This window comes from Haemorhous mexicanus, chromosome 7, assembly GCF_027477595.1.
Source record: "Haemorhous mexicanus isolate bHaeMex1 chromosome 7, bHaeMex1.pri, whole genome shotgun sequence".
Taxonomy (NCBI): domain Eukaryota; kingdom Metazoa; phylum Chordata; class Aves; order Passeriformes; family Fringillidae; genus Haemorhous; species Haemorhous mexicanus.
In genome coordinates this window covers 39297622-39312642 of record NC_082347.1, presented here as the reverse complement: position 1 = coordinate 39312642, position 15021 = coordinate 39297622, and the positions used below count along the sequence as shown (strand labels likewise).

At 48.9% G+C, this 15021-nt stretch overlaps 1 protein-coding gene across 4 annotated transcripts in view; it reads right to left on the bottom strand.

Annotated features, from left to right (window-relative positions):
* The window catches only part of LHPP (phospholysine phosphohistidine inorganic pyrophosphate phosphatase), a 71923-nt gene that overhangs the window by 35812 nt on the left and 21090 nt on the right, over nt 1-15021 (bottom strand). Inside the window, exons 6-7 of one of the 4 annotated variants that reach the window (XM_059852184.1) lie at nt 14096-14187; nt 10613-10715 (exon numbers count right to left, since the gene is read on the bottom strand). The exons of 1 other annotated variant lie outside the window; for it this stretch is intronic. In XM_059852184.1, the coding sequence (XP_059708167.1) occupies nt 10613-10715; nt 14096-14187 (195 nt within the window). Of the gene's footprint in view, nt 1-10612; nt 10716-13865; nt 13930-14095; nt 14188-15021 lie in introns of those variants that run through there. 2 more of the 4 variants (XM_059852186.1, XM_059852185.1) reach the window with 2 other exon arrangements.

The following is a 15021-nucleotide window of genomic DNA, read 5'->3' as shown; positions in this document are numbered from 1 at the left end:
CAGTGGCTCTGGGAATTCTGTGTATAGGAAGTCTGAGAGCAGTCAGGCAGTGCCAGGAGGCAGCTGGAGCTGCTGGCACTGGTGATGTGCCTCTGCAGACCCTCCCTGAAGCCAGCAGGAACAGCCCATGCTGGGGCTGGCACAGAAAATCCCATCAAAACCCCTGAACAACCAAAATCCCCTCCCTGAGCAACCTGCAGCCAGGCAGGGACAGTCAGTGGGACAACCCCAGGGACCTGAGCTGCAGAAACTGGGAGCTGCAAAGCTGTTTATCCATTCCCACCAGATCCAGGGGCTCCTTCCCATCCAGGCAGCATCCCTCTGTATGGAATGAGCCTCTGCAGCATTATTTAGCCTGGATAAGGTTTAAATGTTTCTATGGCAAACTCCACTGCTTGCTTTTGATTGTCCTTTCCTCCTGGTGGCAGGCTGTGCTTTGGCAGGGACAAAGCTCCTGGGAATGGCCACACAAGGCTGTGGGAGGAGGGTGCAGCACTCTGGAGCTGAATGGTGCTCACTGCAGCTGGAACAGAGGGTCCAAGGCACTGATGGAGGCCAGAGGAGTTATTCCATCCCACCCTCCTCAACCACCCTATTTGGCATCTCCTGTAAGGCACTTCCCAAAACCCCCAAGAGCAACTTCTAAGACACCTCATGTTTACACAGCATGAAAAATCCTCTCCCAAGATTTTTCCATGAAAATCCTCTCACAGCACAAATATTGCCACTGCATTTTGCAGCTGAAAACAATCCCAGGTCAGGATTTCAGGAACTGCCCTGCCTCTTGTGACTGTGGGGTGGGATGTTTTAAAAGTAAAAAAAAAAAGAACAGGAAGATTTGGGAGGTGCAAGATGTTTTCCAGCTCAGGAGTGATGGAGAGGCTCCCACTGGCTTCAGACAGGGAGGGACCAGATCTGCTCATCTCTCCAGCCTGGCAGGGCTGCCACACACAGATGGCAACACTCCCTGGTGCACAGCTGCTGCACAGCTGGCAGCACGAGCCACAGCCACTGCCACATCCCTGCCTGGCACCATTTCTGCCAAGGCTGCAGCAGGAAACCTGTGAGATAAAAAGACCTCAGAAGTGGCTTTGATTTCCTAACCCTTGGAGCTGCTGTTGGCTCCCAGGATCAGCAATCTGCCTCCAGGAGGGTTAAATGTGGAGCAGAGCTGGCACTGAGGGCACTTGCTCTGCTTTGGACAAAGGGAGGTTCATTTTTTGCTGCTCCCCACCATTTTCCCAAGCACACACAAAGATTCCCTCCTTTGTCTCACTCAGGCCAACTGTTTTGTAACTTCCAGGTGACAAAGCACAGATGTTCCCTCATAAACCACCAGCCAACAGCTCACCCCAACTTTTCAGGACTTGGATCCTGCAGAAATGTCATCAGGCACTGAGGGATGGCAGCACAGGAGCTGGGAGCACAGCACTGTGAAGACACTGCTTTGGCCACAAGGACACTGGAGCCTCCTGATCCACCCCAGACACGTCCCAACCCTTCCTGTGTCCCTGATGCCCTGTCCCATCTGAGCTGGTGGCCATCCCAGTGACCACACAGCAATCCTGGTGACAAGGATTTTTTATTCATACAATTGTTTTGACAAAGCCCCCTCTGTGTGCTCCCGTGGAAGGTGCAGCAGGAAAAGCCTCCACGCCAGCTCAGACAGGCAGCTGAGCTAACTCTGCATTCCACCTCCAGCAGGGGCCAGTTTCTGACAGGGGTGTAGGAAAATGTGGGAGATTTTACATTAGAAATTGTGCCTTGAAGGAAAAACGCTTTTTGAATTTTATTAGGGAGAATTTGGCTTGTGTCTTGAAGCATGAAGGCCTGAAATGCTACTGAACCCCTTGGACTAAACCCCCAACTCAGAAGGAGGCAAAGGAAATTTTCCTTCTGTCTTCTCTGGAATTCATTCTTCTTTGAATTCATTTTCATCTTTCAGGGTTTGTTGTTTGGAATTTTGTGAGTGCTTGCAAAAACTCTAAAATCCCAAATGCTTTAGATTTGAACATGAAATCAGGACTCTGTTTCAGCTCCTGCTGCACTGGAAAGACACTGACTTTTGTGGTAAGAAAAGAGTAAATATTCAGCCAAAAGGTAGCACAGCCCATAAAGCCACAAATGCAGAGAAGCCTAAAACTTATGAACTTATTATAAATAAGACCAGAAACATTTATAAAAACCCAGCCCAGGTATTTTCCTCTATTATTAAATGATGGCAGCAAATGAAGCTTCCAGGTGCAGAGCTCTGCTCCTTCACCTGCCTTTTCCCAGATTCTGGCTAACCCCTGCTCTTTACAAAGCCTCTTTTGTCCCAGAGGGATTTTCCTTCTTGTGCTGCTGTTCCTGCCTCTAGCAGAGGTTTTCAGTTTTGATAAGACTGTGAGGGACAGGTGATACCTATGGCTTGGCACAGGGTAACTGCAGTCAGCTCTCCAAATATCTCCAAATATTGGATAGTCTGACCTTCCTTCCCTGCATGGGGTATTTCTGAATACATCTTGCCTTTCCTTACAGAGAATCATGGAAGGGTTTGGATTGAAAAGGACCTTAAAAACCATCCAGTTCCAATCCCAGACACCAGCAGGGACACCTCCCACTAGACCAGGTCTCTCCAAACAAACCCCATTCAGCCTGGCCTTGGACATTTCCAGGGATGGGGGAAACATGCAGTGGGAAAAAAACCCCAAATATTCAGGGAAAAAAAAGGGGCAGGTCCTGAAGAGGGGAAGGAAAGGAGCTTTGTTCCCTTCCCACCCAGAGCTGAAGCTGGCCAGGTCCTCCTCACCTGCAGAGCCCAGTGGGAGGAGAATGCTCTGAGTGGCTCCAGCTGATGTTTGGCCTGGGCCTCCCGTGTGCTCCCATCGGCATCCCCAGTTCCCACGGCCTCCAAGTGGTGACAGTGAAAATAACCAGAGCAGCCCAGGCAGATGAACTCCCAAGCATTCAGATTACCAAACTGCACCTCCATAAATCTGTCAGATCCCCTGCTGTAGGAAAGGGTCTGGGGTGTTAAACAAATAGGCAATAAATTTCAGAGGATTTGGTAAAATTAGGATTGTCGTTACTTTTCCATTCCAAGAAGACTAATCTGGGTTCTAATTATCCCAGCTACATCCAGGCTTTTCAATAGCTCATGCACTGATAAATGAAGCGTTCACTCTCACAAATGCCTCTCCTTCCCCTGATGGATGCAATGTGTTCCAGATGGATGGAGAAACCTTTTTTTTTTTCCTCTTTTACACTTGCTAAGCTATTTCCAGGCATCCAGAGCAGCACAGGTGTAAATCAGCAGAGCTCTCCCCATTTACTCCACTCCTTGGAGCAGTTGAAGATCCAGCCCCTCATTTCAAACCTTAAAAGCACAGATTACACATAGGTGATGGTCCCATAAATGAGTGAGGTAAGAAAAAACCCCACCAGACAAACACAAAAGGCATTAATTGCACAAATCACTTTGGGCCTGCCAGCCCCTGCAAAAACCACTTTAATTAGGCTGATTGAAATGCAGACAGGGTGTTTTTTTCCCCCCTTTCCACTGAGGTCTTTGTACCCAATTTGTATGAATAGGAGCCGGCCTCCACATCCTCAGCCAAAACCTGTCCTCTCACTCCTCTCCCAGGAGCCAGGTCAAGGGGAAGAGCCACCTCAGCAGAGCCTCTGGGAGCCCCCAGAGGAGAGCAGCCCCTCTGCCTGATGGAGGGAGACAGAGATGCTTTTGTGATGACAAAGGTCAGCGCTGCCCCGCAGAGGAGCGGATTCTCCCTCTGCCCTGCCACACTGCTCCTCTGTGATTCCCAGGCTTTCCTCAGGGCACTGGGATTTTCTGAGTGCCTGCCCAGGGCCAGCTGGGAGTCCATCTGCAGCAGGGCTGAGCCCACATGATGCCCCTGAGGCGGTCACGAGTGGCATTTCCAACATATGTTTGCACAAAATGCTCGAGTCCTTTCAAAGCGAGCACGTGAGCGCACAGCCCTGTGGCCAGTGCCAGCTCTGAGCTGTGCCTCTTGGCCCCGTGTGCACAGGGAAGGATTGCAAAGCTCTGCTCCAGAAATAAGTGCATTAAAGTTTGTATTTAACGTCCAGAAAGATGTGGCAGAAAAATAGAGATGACTGGAGAGGGGAAGGGGCTGTTCTGAGAGTCCCCCCACAAGTGTGCAAGGGGGAAATGAGGATTCAGCATAGGGAAGGGGATGCAAGTGTTTCATCAAGCACTGCTCCTCTGAGTAAATGCACAATATGGCTCAATTCATGCTGTAATGGTCTTTTAATATGCAGTATTTTTATCTGCATGTGATTTGACAACTTGTGCTACGTGCAGCAGCGCTGGCCAGCAGCGTGTGTCTGCCAGCGCCTCTGGCCACTGTCTCACAATCCCAGAACCCACTCCCTCCTCCCAAGCAAGGCCCATCTCCAACTCTCCCTTAAAACCACAGCACAGATATCTAGGGATGTGTTTTCAAAGAACTCTAAAAGCTTATGCACATAAAAATACAGCTTTGTACAAAACTACTGTATCACCAAGCTCAGGGGCTGTTGAGAACAGAGTGATCAGACAAGCCAAAAACTGCAGGAAGGGACTTTTCAAAGCAGAAGTCCATTTGCTTGGGTAAAAAGGCAACTCCCCACCTCTCCACATAGTTTAAGGATGACAAGGAAGTCGAGTGTTTGCTAGAACATCTCAACCAGCAAGGAAAAATAAAAGTGCTCCATCTGCAAGAACGAGAGCTGGCTCGTCCAGTGTGTGCTCACTCTCACGTCTGTCAGCTCCACTAATGCTCAGTGGGATGAAGGCTCTGTGCTGGAGCTGCAGCAGGACTGCCATTCACTCCTGGAGTGCCAGATTTATCCCAGCTGCTCAGGTTTAGGCCCCTGCCACTCACCCAGCTGCTCCACTTGGGCTGTAACTCATAAGGAGTGCCAGGGATCAAAAGCTCAGAGGTTTCAGAGTCTGGCTGCAAGCAGAGATCTGTCCCTGGGTCAGGCAGGCTGCAAGCTTTCATGCAGAAAAAAGGTAAACTGTGGAAAAACTGGTCAAGCTCCTGTCTGGGCCACGTATTTGATGGAAGTAAATTCCTGACCCTGCCTGGGCTATCATCTGCCTGTCCCAGGCTCAGCCAGTGCCAGTGCAGCACCTCTGCAACCACAGCCACGTCATTTCCCAGCACACAAGCAGTTTCACTGCTGTAATGATCTAAGAGTGCTAAAACCCCAAGAAGGAAGGGCTGGTGTGCCTGAACCCTGCTCTCAGTCTCTACCCAATAAATTGGTTTCCTATCAGATGTCTATGTTGACATGGTAAAACTCTTTCCCTCTTTTCATTATCAGAGTTGGCGAAAATGCCCAGCAGCACACATGAAATCAGCTCTTGACACAGTGTTTACACAGCAAGAGCAGCTTTTTCAGCTTCACTGGGGACCCAGAGACCAAACAGTGCCCAGGGTTGTGCTCCAGGCATCCTTGCTACAACAGCATCATAAATACATAATGAGACTTTAAAAGGCAGAAGGAAAACAGATCGAGGAGACTCCCCATATCACACTCAGCTTTCATCATCTCAAAAGAGCTACGCATTTCAGCACTGAGGGAAAGGTGTCCTCGTTAGAGGGTGAGCACAGGAGCTGCCTGGCAGCATCCAGAGGGAAAAGACACCAAGTTTCAGAGGAAAGCTGCCACCACATTTTATAGACACTGCCACTTTTGCAGAAGAAAAAGCAGCTCAGCACAGAAGCATGAGGAACTGTGTTCGAGCACAGAAAAACAGCAAGGTCACCCATGCCACTTGAGCACAGATTTGGATCAAATCCCTGAAGGTTAGCCTGGGAAAAGCTGCTTCAAATATCAGAGAGCCCAAACCGAGGGAGTCAGTCAGTACCTGGCCCTCTCAGATCTCCATGGCCACCTGGAGCAGTGTGCATGCACTTGCAAATCCAAATCATGCACAGCTGTGGCCAGTATCACCACAGAGCACTGGGTGGTTTCACAGCCACAACCTTGAGAGCAGAACAGTAACTTTTAGCAGACTTTAAAGGAAAGAAAAATGTCATCTTCACAGGACAGACTCAGCCTGAATGGACTTTATCATCTATCCCTGAGTTATACAGACAACACTCCTAAAACTCCTTTCCAACCTGCAGCTCCAATCTTGCTTCTCCCCTTTCAGGTCCTTCCTTCCCAGTTCCTCTCTCCCCTGATTCATGGCCACAGCAAATGTGCTGCTTGATTATCTGCTGACACATGCATTTAGCACTTCTCCACGGAAAGCAACGAGTTTGGAAGCTTTTCCAACTTCCCCTCTGGATGATGTCACCCTGGGTGGGTGCCAGGCTGGGTTTCAAGTGAAAATCCTTCACTTTGGGGTCAGACATCCTCCTATTTTTAGGCCTGGACTCTGTTGTGCAGCCAACAGCTGAGCTGGACAGTTCTTGTTATTCCACGAGTCTGCTGGCTGTGTGCAGCCCCACAGAGCCCTCTGGAAATTCCCAGTGAGAAATGTGTGCCCCCCAGTCTGCACTGGGAGTGGGGATGGAGAAGGGCCCTGTGGCTGCAGCCTGGGAGCTCCCACCCACCCACCTGGCTCTGACAGCTCCATCAGCCCACCCTGCCTCCCCGAATTCCTGTTAGTGACCCACGGCCCCAAGGGCCACATCCACACAGCTTTTAAATCCCTCCAGGGACAGGGACTCCACCACTGCCCTGGGCAGTGCTGTGCCAGAGCTGGACAAACCTTTTTGGGAAGAAATCTTCCCCAATATCCAATCTAAGCCTCCCCAGCACAGCTTGAGGTCATTTTCTCTTGTCCTGTTGTTACCTGGGAGAAGAGACTGCCACTCACCTGGCTGCACCCCCCTTCCAAGCAGTTACAGACCAAGAAAGTCCCCCCTGAGCTCCCTCTTCTCCAGGCTGAGCCCTCCCAGCTGCTCCTCATCAGACTCCTTGCACTAATTTCCCTAATTGCAACACCTGACCAGCCAGTGCCTGTGCTGTGCTTTGGCCATTTGAGCAGTGATGTGTTGCTGTGCACACAGAGCAGTGAAGTAAGGAAAAGCTTTTGAGATGAGCTGCAGATCCACCCAAAGAGCAGGCAGGCTCTTCCTCTGCTCCTCACAGGCACTCACCCTGTTTTGCAGGGAGCCTTTTGGCTGGAGTTCAAAGGCCCAGAGGATGCAGACCCAAAGCAGCAGCACCAGCCCCGTGTGCTGAACGAGCTCCTCTCAGCAGGGCTGAGGTGGAACCATACCCACTGCTGACAGCCACTGGAAACCACAGACAAGTGACAACTGGGATGGTTTGGGGGCAAAGTGTGACTGTGAGTCACGTCCCAGGCCAGCTGCAGGCTGTCTGCAGCCAGCCAGGAGCAGGGGCAGAGCTGCCCTGCACCCCAAGCCCTGCTCTCACCCTGCACTGGAGCTCCTGCTGCAGCACACCAGCACTCTCACACATCCCAGGCTGCAGCAGTTTTTAACTCTGTGAGTCCCATCACCCTCCCAAAGCCCAGCAGGGGCTGCTGGAGGGCAGCAGTTCCTGTGGGGCTGGCAGCCCCTGTCCCCTGCACCCCCTCTGCAGCTGCTGGAATCACAGAATTGATTGGTTTGGGTTGGAAGGGACCTTAAAGCCCACCCAGTTCCACCTTCTGGGACACCTTCCACTGTCCTAGGTTGCTCCAAGCCCCATCCAACATGGCCCTGGACACTTCCAGGGGTGGAAGGCAGCCACTCTGGGTTTGCTGGCTGAACCCACTTGTAGAGGAAAAAAAATAAATGTCACTGGCTGAGCCTGCAGGGACTGTCCAGCACCCATGGGCACACAGAGCAGCATTTAAACAGGAATGCTCAGGTGTTCTGTGCTTGCAGGGTGCCAGCACAAGGCACTGTTCTGGCACTGCTGCTCCTGAGCATGTTTACAGCACAAGCAAGGGCCCAAGCCAGATTGAACTTCAGATATTGAACCATTTGCTTCAAGGGAGTTACATCAGCAGCTGACTTGGCCTGTCTCTCTCTTATTTGCTTCTCCCTGCCTTTGAAAACAAAGCTCTGCCTTGGTTTTATCAATCAGAGCAGTCTGAGAGGACTCCCTGCAGCACCAGAGAGCCTGGAGGATATTTAGCTGCAGGAAAAAGACAAGCAGAGAGGAAGAACCTGTGCTTAAAAAAAAGGAAATCTCTAGTGAAACCCAAATTGTGCAGCTGTCCCAGCTGTGCCCTTTCTACAGCACATTTCAGCACTCTCATCTGCATTTTCACAGAAATAAACTGGTTTTCCATTGGTAAGGAATTCATCAATGCTGCCAAAGGCTGGACAAGCTGATGCAGCTCAGGGTTCTGCAAGGGACTAATGTGGAGAAAGGCTCCTTCACTGGGGAATGCTCCACTGAAGCCTTGTGCAGGTGCTGAGAAAAGGGATAAAAATAGGAATAAAAATAAGTGAGGACCATCCCCTGGGCTGTGCTGCTCAGGTCACAGGTGCTGTGCACATGGACACAGCCTGTGGGAGCCCTGGAAAAGCCCTGAACTGCCACCAGCACCAGCTCAGCTCAGGAACTGTGTATGTGCAGCAGGAGGGAAAGGAAAACACTTTGGACAAGCAGCTGCCAAGGGCTCTGGTGTTGCTCAGGCAGGGCAGGAGCTGTGGAGGGAGGGTGGCTGCCAGCCCAGGCTGGAAGAGCACGTCCTGCCAAGACATCCAGGCACCAGAGCAAAAGGGAATGAAAGAAGAAAGGCCATTAGCTTTGGATGCTGTCAGAGAGGGCCTGGAAGTGCTTTGGTCCCATACATCAAACCAGCTGAGCCATGTGTCCCCCCAGGTCCTGCTGCCTCTGGCTTCAGGTAGCAGAAACTGGCACCAGCTCCTCCTCTTCCAGCCCTTCATCAGCTTCAGAAGAGAAACCTGAGCTGCCTCTGCTGCTGCTGCATGAGCTGGGAGGATGTGAGGCAAGAGGGGAAGCAGAATTGCAGCTGATGTGGTCAGTGCCAGCCTGCTTTGCACTGCCTGCCTTCCCAAGGGCTGCAGATGAGGGAGCTGATTGCAGTGTCTGTCATTGGACAGGCAGAGAGCAGGACTGTCAGGTCCTGAGGAATATTGCTTTTCCCCACTCACCTGATCCATTCCTCCTTTATTTCTCCTACTCTCATTGCAGATTGATCTCTTTTCTGATATTCAGGCTGATTTTTTTCAGAGCAGCACATCAGCACACAGCATGGCTGTGTCCTGAGCACACACTGCTCCCTCGAGGTTTATTATGTTACTAATAAATAAATTACCTGCTAATAAACCCCCCTCAAACTCACACTCCTCTTTCAGGCTGAAGATAATTAAATTTATGCATGAGCTAGTAATTTCTGTGACTGGACACTGGAATATACTGGGAAGGTGGAAGGCTGTGATCAGATGTGCACACTAAAGGCATTGCAGGATTTACTCTGAGCTTCCTCTGCAAAGCTGATTCAAATATTATGGTAACCAAACTGTGGTCAAGAAATTGATAAAAACATGTGAAGATCCTCTCACAGTCAGACCAAACTATAATTTAAATATGCAATAAAGGGTGATAAGGCTGTGCCTTGGGACTGCCTGCAATCAGCCATCACAACCAACTCACTGACTCCAGCTTTAATAAACATTGCTTAAGACATTAACCAACATGAATGGTAACACAACTTTTCACAGTGCAAGTATGGGGTGGAACTCTTTCCATTTAATGCTTGAAACAGGCTTAATTATCAGGATGTGAGAGCCTAGGAATGCCTCTGGCTGTGTTTCTGCACAAAGGGAGTGCCTCTGCCTGCTCTGTTCTCATTACCCACTGCTGGTACCCAGGAGATGGGAAAGAACTCCCAAAATTGTTCATCTTGGCTGGGGTGGTAACACAGGGAGCAGGAAAGAGAGGCTGGAGGGATGCTCCTTCTCTGCAGAGCAGCAAGAGGTGACTATTTCTTCACAGAAACTGTCATGAGTTTCACTGAATTACACAGTGACAGCAGTGAATTGATCTATGTGTGGGATGTTTTTTAAGAATACTTTTACAACTTCATTAAATGACACAATCTGTTTTTCCCAATTCTTAGTCAGCCTAAAAGATTTCTCTGCCCCAACTTTTGCATTGGTCACATTCTGATTTCTCTCCTAGCAAGCCAATTTACTACAAATTCTGTGTGTTTTCTTTAACCAGGCAAGAGGAACAGATCACAAGCCACTTTATTAAGGAAGTCAGGGTAATTATTCTCAGAGGATAATTAAAAAGTAGGGACACATGAAGTAACCTGACCCAGTTCTGGAGAACAGTGTCAGAGCTGGCAGGAGATGGCAGCTCTCAGGGACCTCCATCCCTGGGGAATCCCTGATGTCTGTAATGAGGATGTTGACTCTGATGTCAGCATCAGCCATGGCCACCAGAAAAACCCCTAATCCAAGGAAGGAAAGCCCAGGGGGGCACCAAGGGGGGATGAATCCCCACTGCCACATTCCAAAGCCAGCCCAGAGCTCACAGGTGAGCAGGGGCAGTGGGCCATGAATATTCCTGGCTGCTACCACACACCAGCAATGGAAAGTTCACTATTTACAAATCAAAATCTCAGAACAACAACGAGTAGAAGGGGGGAAGCAATTCTTACCCCCTGCCAAGATCCATCTGATGCACCTGGAAGCTGTTTCCAGAGGTACAGGGAGACACTTGGAAAAGCCTCAAAGTCATTTTTCTCTGCTCTAACTTGCAGGCTACAAAAAGGAATGAGGATATCACACAGCATTGCAGAATCAATAGTTATTGTGGGAATCATTGGTTTGATGTCAAGGCCAATTAGCTGCAAGTGGAATTAGCACATGCCCCGAGCTGGAAGACAAGAACATGCTCTTCCCTAGATGGGAAAGATGTTGGCCAGGTGTGCACAGAAATTCTGGAACTGGCATCACATTTCCCAATGCTGACAAATCTCAGAGCCCTCAGGAGCCTGCAGCAATGGCCTGGTCTGTCCTGGGCATGGGACAAACAGAGAGGAGAAACCTGCAGCCCAGACTGACCCTTTGCATCTGGATTTACACCCAGGAAAGGCCAGCACAGCTGTTCACCCAACAGGTCACCCAACACACCAATCTTAGCCCTTCACCTTCCAACTTCTGCCCTGATTTGTGCCAGCAGAAGTTTTATTCTGTTTCATTATTTATAGCTTTTCTTGGACTGATCTATGCCTGCTTTGGCTACTGAGAAAGAGTTCAGCACTTGAGATGGAGGGGGGACAGGCAAAGTGCATCATATTAAAGGAAACAGGCTGCACAGATTTTAATTGACTTTAAAGATCCAAGAGAAGCAAGACAAAGGAGCCAACTTGCAGGACTCCATGCAAGGTGGCACAAAACTGAATGTTTAATCCATATTTTGAATCTCATGCTGGGAGCAGCCAGCAGTGGAGAGACTGCAGAGGTCAGGAGGGTGAGAGCCTGGGGAGGAGGCAACCCCAGGGCACATCCCTGCACAACCTGGGTGGGCAGCAGACCTTAAAAACCACAGAACTGTAGAATCAGAGAGTGTCCTCAGCTGGAAGGGACCCACAGGGTCATCAGTCCAGCTCCTGGCCCTGCACAGACACCCCAACAACCCCACTCTGGCAGTGCTGTCCAAACTCCTGGAGCTCTGGCAGCCTCAGGGCTGTGCCCATTCCCTGGGAGCCTGGGCACTGCCAGCACCTCTGGGGGAAGAACCTTTGCCTAAAACGTTCATGTAACCTGCACTGAGCCCTGAAAGCAGCAGAGCTGCCCCAAGCACCCCTGTGCTCTGGAGGTGACAATGCCAGCTGGGGACATCCCCTGGCTGAGGAAGGAGGGGGACAACCCCAACCCAAACCATTCAGTGCTGCTGTTATTAAAACCTGGGGCAATCCCACCACACCAGCACTCCCCCAACACTCACAGCAAACCCCTGGCATCTCTGTGCTTTACAAGACTTTTGGACAAACAGCCCAGGATGGTGGGGAAGCCCCAGGCTGTGGCTGACAATGTGCATGAGCCAATGATGCCATCCAGAGGTGCTCGGGTGCAGCACAGAACTCTGTGCCATCAAAGGCTAAAGGCAAAGACAGGACCTTTGAAAATCAGATTTTAAACTAACCTCACCACCAAAATAATTACATTTTATTTATTTATTTTTAATTTATCCTGCCCATGGCTCGTTTATTTTCTGTCTCTCCTCACCGTGTGCCTTGATTTTCTAAGCATACTAAGTAAGTCATTCTGAAAAATACAGATACACCTCTGACCTCTCCTGGCAAACAGGAGTTACTTCATTTTACTCCCACTTGCTGAGAGCAGGCCTGGCACAACACAGGGAACTGAGAGAAACCCTCATCTGTGTTTGACTGCTCTGCAATAGTGCCTGAGCTGGGAAAGCACCAAGCACACACTGAAACAGGAAACACAGCCTTTGTTCCCCATCCAGGACAGCCAGCTACTCCCTTTCAGCTGGGAATTCATGACTCAAACTTGACACAAGAAAATGCCTCTCTAGCACATGATTACACCTATTTCTGTGTGTTTGTGCACACAGAGTTTGTGCCAGCTGCCTGAGCAGTGTGGATGCAACATCACCTGGGGCACGTTTCATGATGGGCAAAGCATGGAACAGGAGAGCTCTGGTCAGCAGCAAAGACCTAATTCACCTTTGTGTGCAAAGATACCTTCTTTGCTGGCACTTGGATCTGTGGGGCAACAAAATGTGGATTTGCAAAGTGATCCCATTAATATCAGGATAAAATCAACATTGAATCCTTATTTTCTCCATTAGGAACCTCATAGGATTAGAGCCATAGAAAGTCCTGAGTTGGAAGGGACCTGCATGGATCAAGTCCAGCTCCTGGGACTACAAAGATTACAGATAAATAACCCTAAAAGCACAAATTATATAACTACTATTTTAATCTTTGGGATTTCCCAAGCTTTATTCAGATACATATCTGATTTTCAGATGTACTAACCTAAAATTACAGAAAATACAATACACTTGTACCTGACTTTTTTCCCTCAGAAACCATCACCTACTGGTCCATTAGAATTAAGGCACAGGGTATTATTTTATCACCTTACACAAACTAAAAAGGAAAACTGAGGAACAGATTGACTTGAAAACAAGCAAAATAACTTTTCAGATAGTTTATGGCAAGCATAATTTTCATGTGCTGTATCCCTCCCCAAAGGAGCATCCTTCTTTTACAGTCCCAGCATTTGAAAGTGAAGAAAAACTGTGAAAATACAAATGACATCAGATGGCAAAGGGTGTGGCTGAACCATACTACAAGGAGGCATGGTTCTGGGTAAGGGGAGATGGCTAAAATGAGATTTTGGTGTTGGGATCAGAATGTCAAAGGGAGGGACAGATCTCTGCAGTGCATTTGGAGTCATCTTGAGCTGACCTCAAACCCAACCTGCTCAGCACTGGGTCATGTCCTGTTTAGAGGTGCACTCTGTGCCCCCCTCAGCAGCTGGCCTTGTGACAGCTCAGTGAGAGCACAGACCATGGGGACAGCTGCTCAAGGAGGGGTTTGCTTTTGGAGCCATGAGCGACCCTACAGGACCCTTCACTCTGGGGAAGGGGAGAGCTGGGGAAGCAGCTCTTGTGTTTCAGACACCTCAGTGCTGAATGTGTGTCTGGAGGGAAGGGCAGACATATGGAGAGATGAATGACCCACAGGGATGGCTGAGTCAACAGTCTAATTTTATAATCCCAATAATATAACCCCTGCCACAGATTTCAGACATGTCTTATATCAAGTGTACAACACTTCCATGCAGCAGCAGGAAAAAAATAAGCAAACCCCAGGAAATACCTCAATTCTATGCGGTGTGATGAAAAAAATACAGCAGGAATTTAGCAGAAAGTTTTTCTTCAAAAGATCACAGACAGTCTGTACTCCCCTTCCTGCTACTTTCACACAGTGTTTTCCTACAAGAAAATATCACCATCCACCCAAGTCTGTGCTGCACAAGGAGGTGCTTGGGCAGACAACAAATGCAAACCTGCACTGAGAGCAAGGGGAAAGGATGGGGAAAAGGCAGGGACAAAGCCTGGCCTTGAGGCTCTGCTCTGGAGGTGCAGGGGGAGCACTGACCTGTACTTGCCCGTCCGCACCTGCAGCGCTCTCATCCCGCACTGCTGGGCTCCCCCGACATCATTCACAATGTCATCCCCGATCATGATGGCCTGTCAGGGCAGTGAAATACAGGAAAAGTTCATTTCTGCCATCTGTCACCCTCCCCTGACATAACAAACAGCTTGATTTGAGGTCTAATGCTGCCACTGGACAAATTAAACACGATAATATTGTCACCGTATTGATTAAAAGTCATCCTACCCTGAGGGAAATTCATGCCAGAGCTCCTCCAGCAGTGTACTGGCACAGCACACACCTGTACCATTTGTAATCAATCACAGAAATCAAAGTGATTTGGGGCACAGCTGAAAGAAAATTGTGAGTTTTATGAAGTTAGGTCTCTTCTGTTCCTTACAATCCATTCCTGCTACCCTCCAAACAGCTTAAATTAAGCTTAACTTCTTAAATCTGCTGTTCTACAGGCTGGTCAAAAGCTTAAGCTTGTCATCACTGAGAGCTCGATCCCAACCTGTTCTCAGGTTGATACAGAAATTCAGGAAATCACTGCAAAATGGAATTTATTCATTTTTGCACAGAATGACACAATGTGTACAGGCCCAGCACTGTTTGTGTTACCATCAGTTTAAGTATATGCCAATATTAATAAACAAAAGTGAGTGGATTACCAAAAAAGTAACTGGTTGTGCTAAGATTTGTCTGGTGCTTGATAAAAAGAGTGCACAGAGCACCTTCCTGCCTCTGCTAAAGATATTTATTAGATCAGAGTGTATCAACCAAGGGGTCCTTTCTGTTGACAATCACATCACCAAAATTTCAAGTGCTTATCATCCTGCATTACAAATTACTGTATTTATTCTATCCTTCAAATTAAAAATGATTGGGGGAATGTCATTTTACAGTTTCAACAAAACCCAATATATACA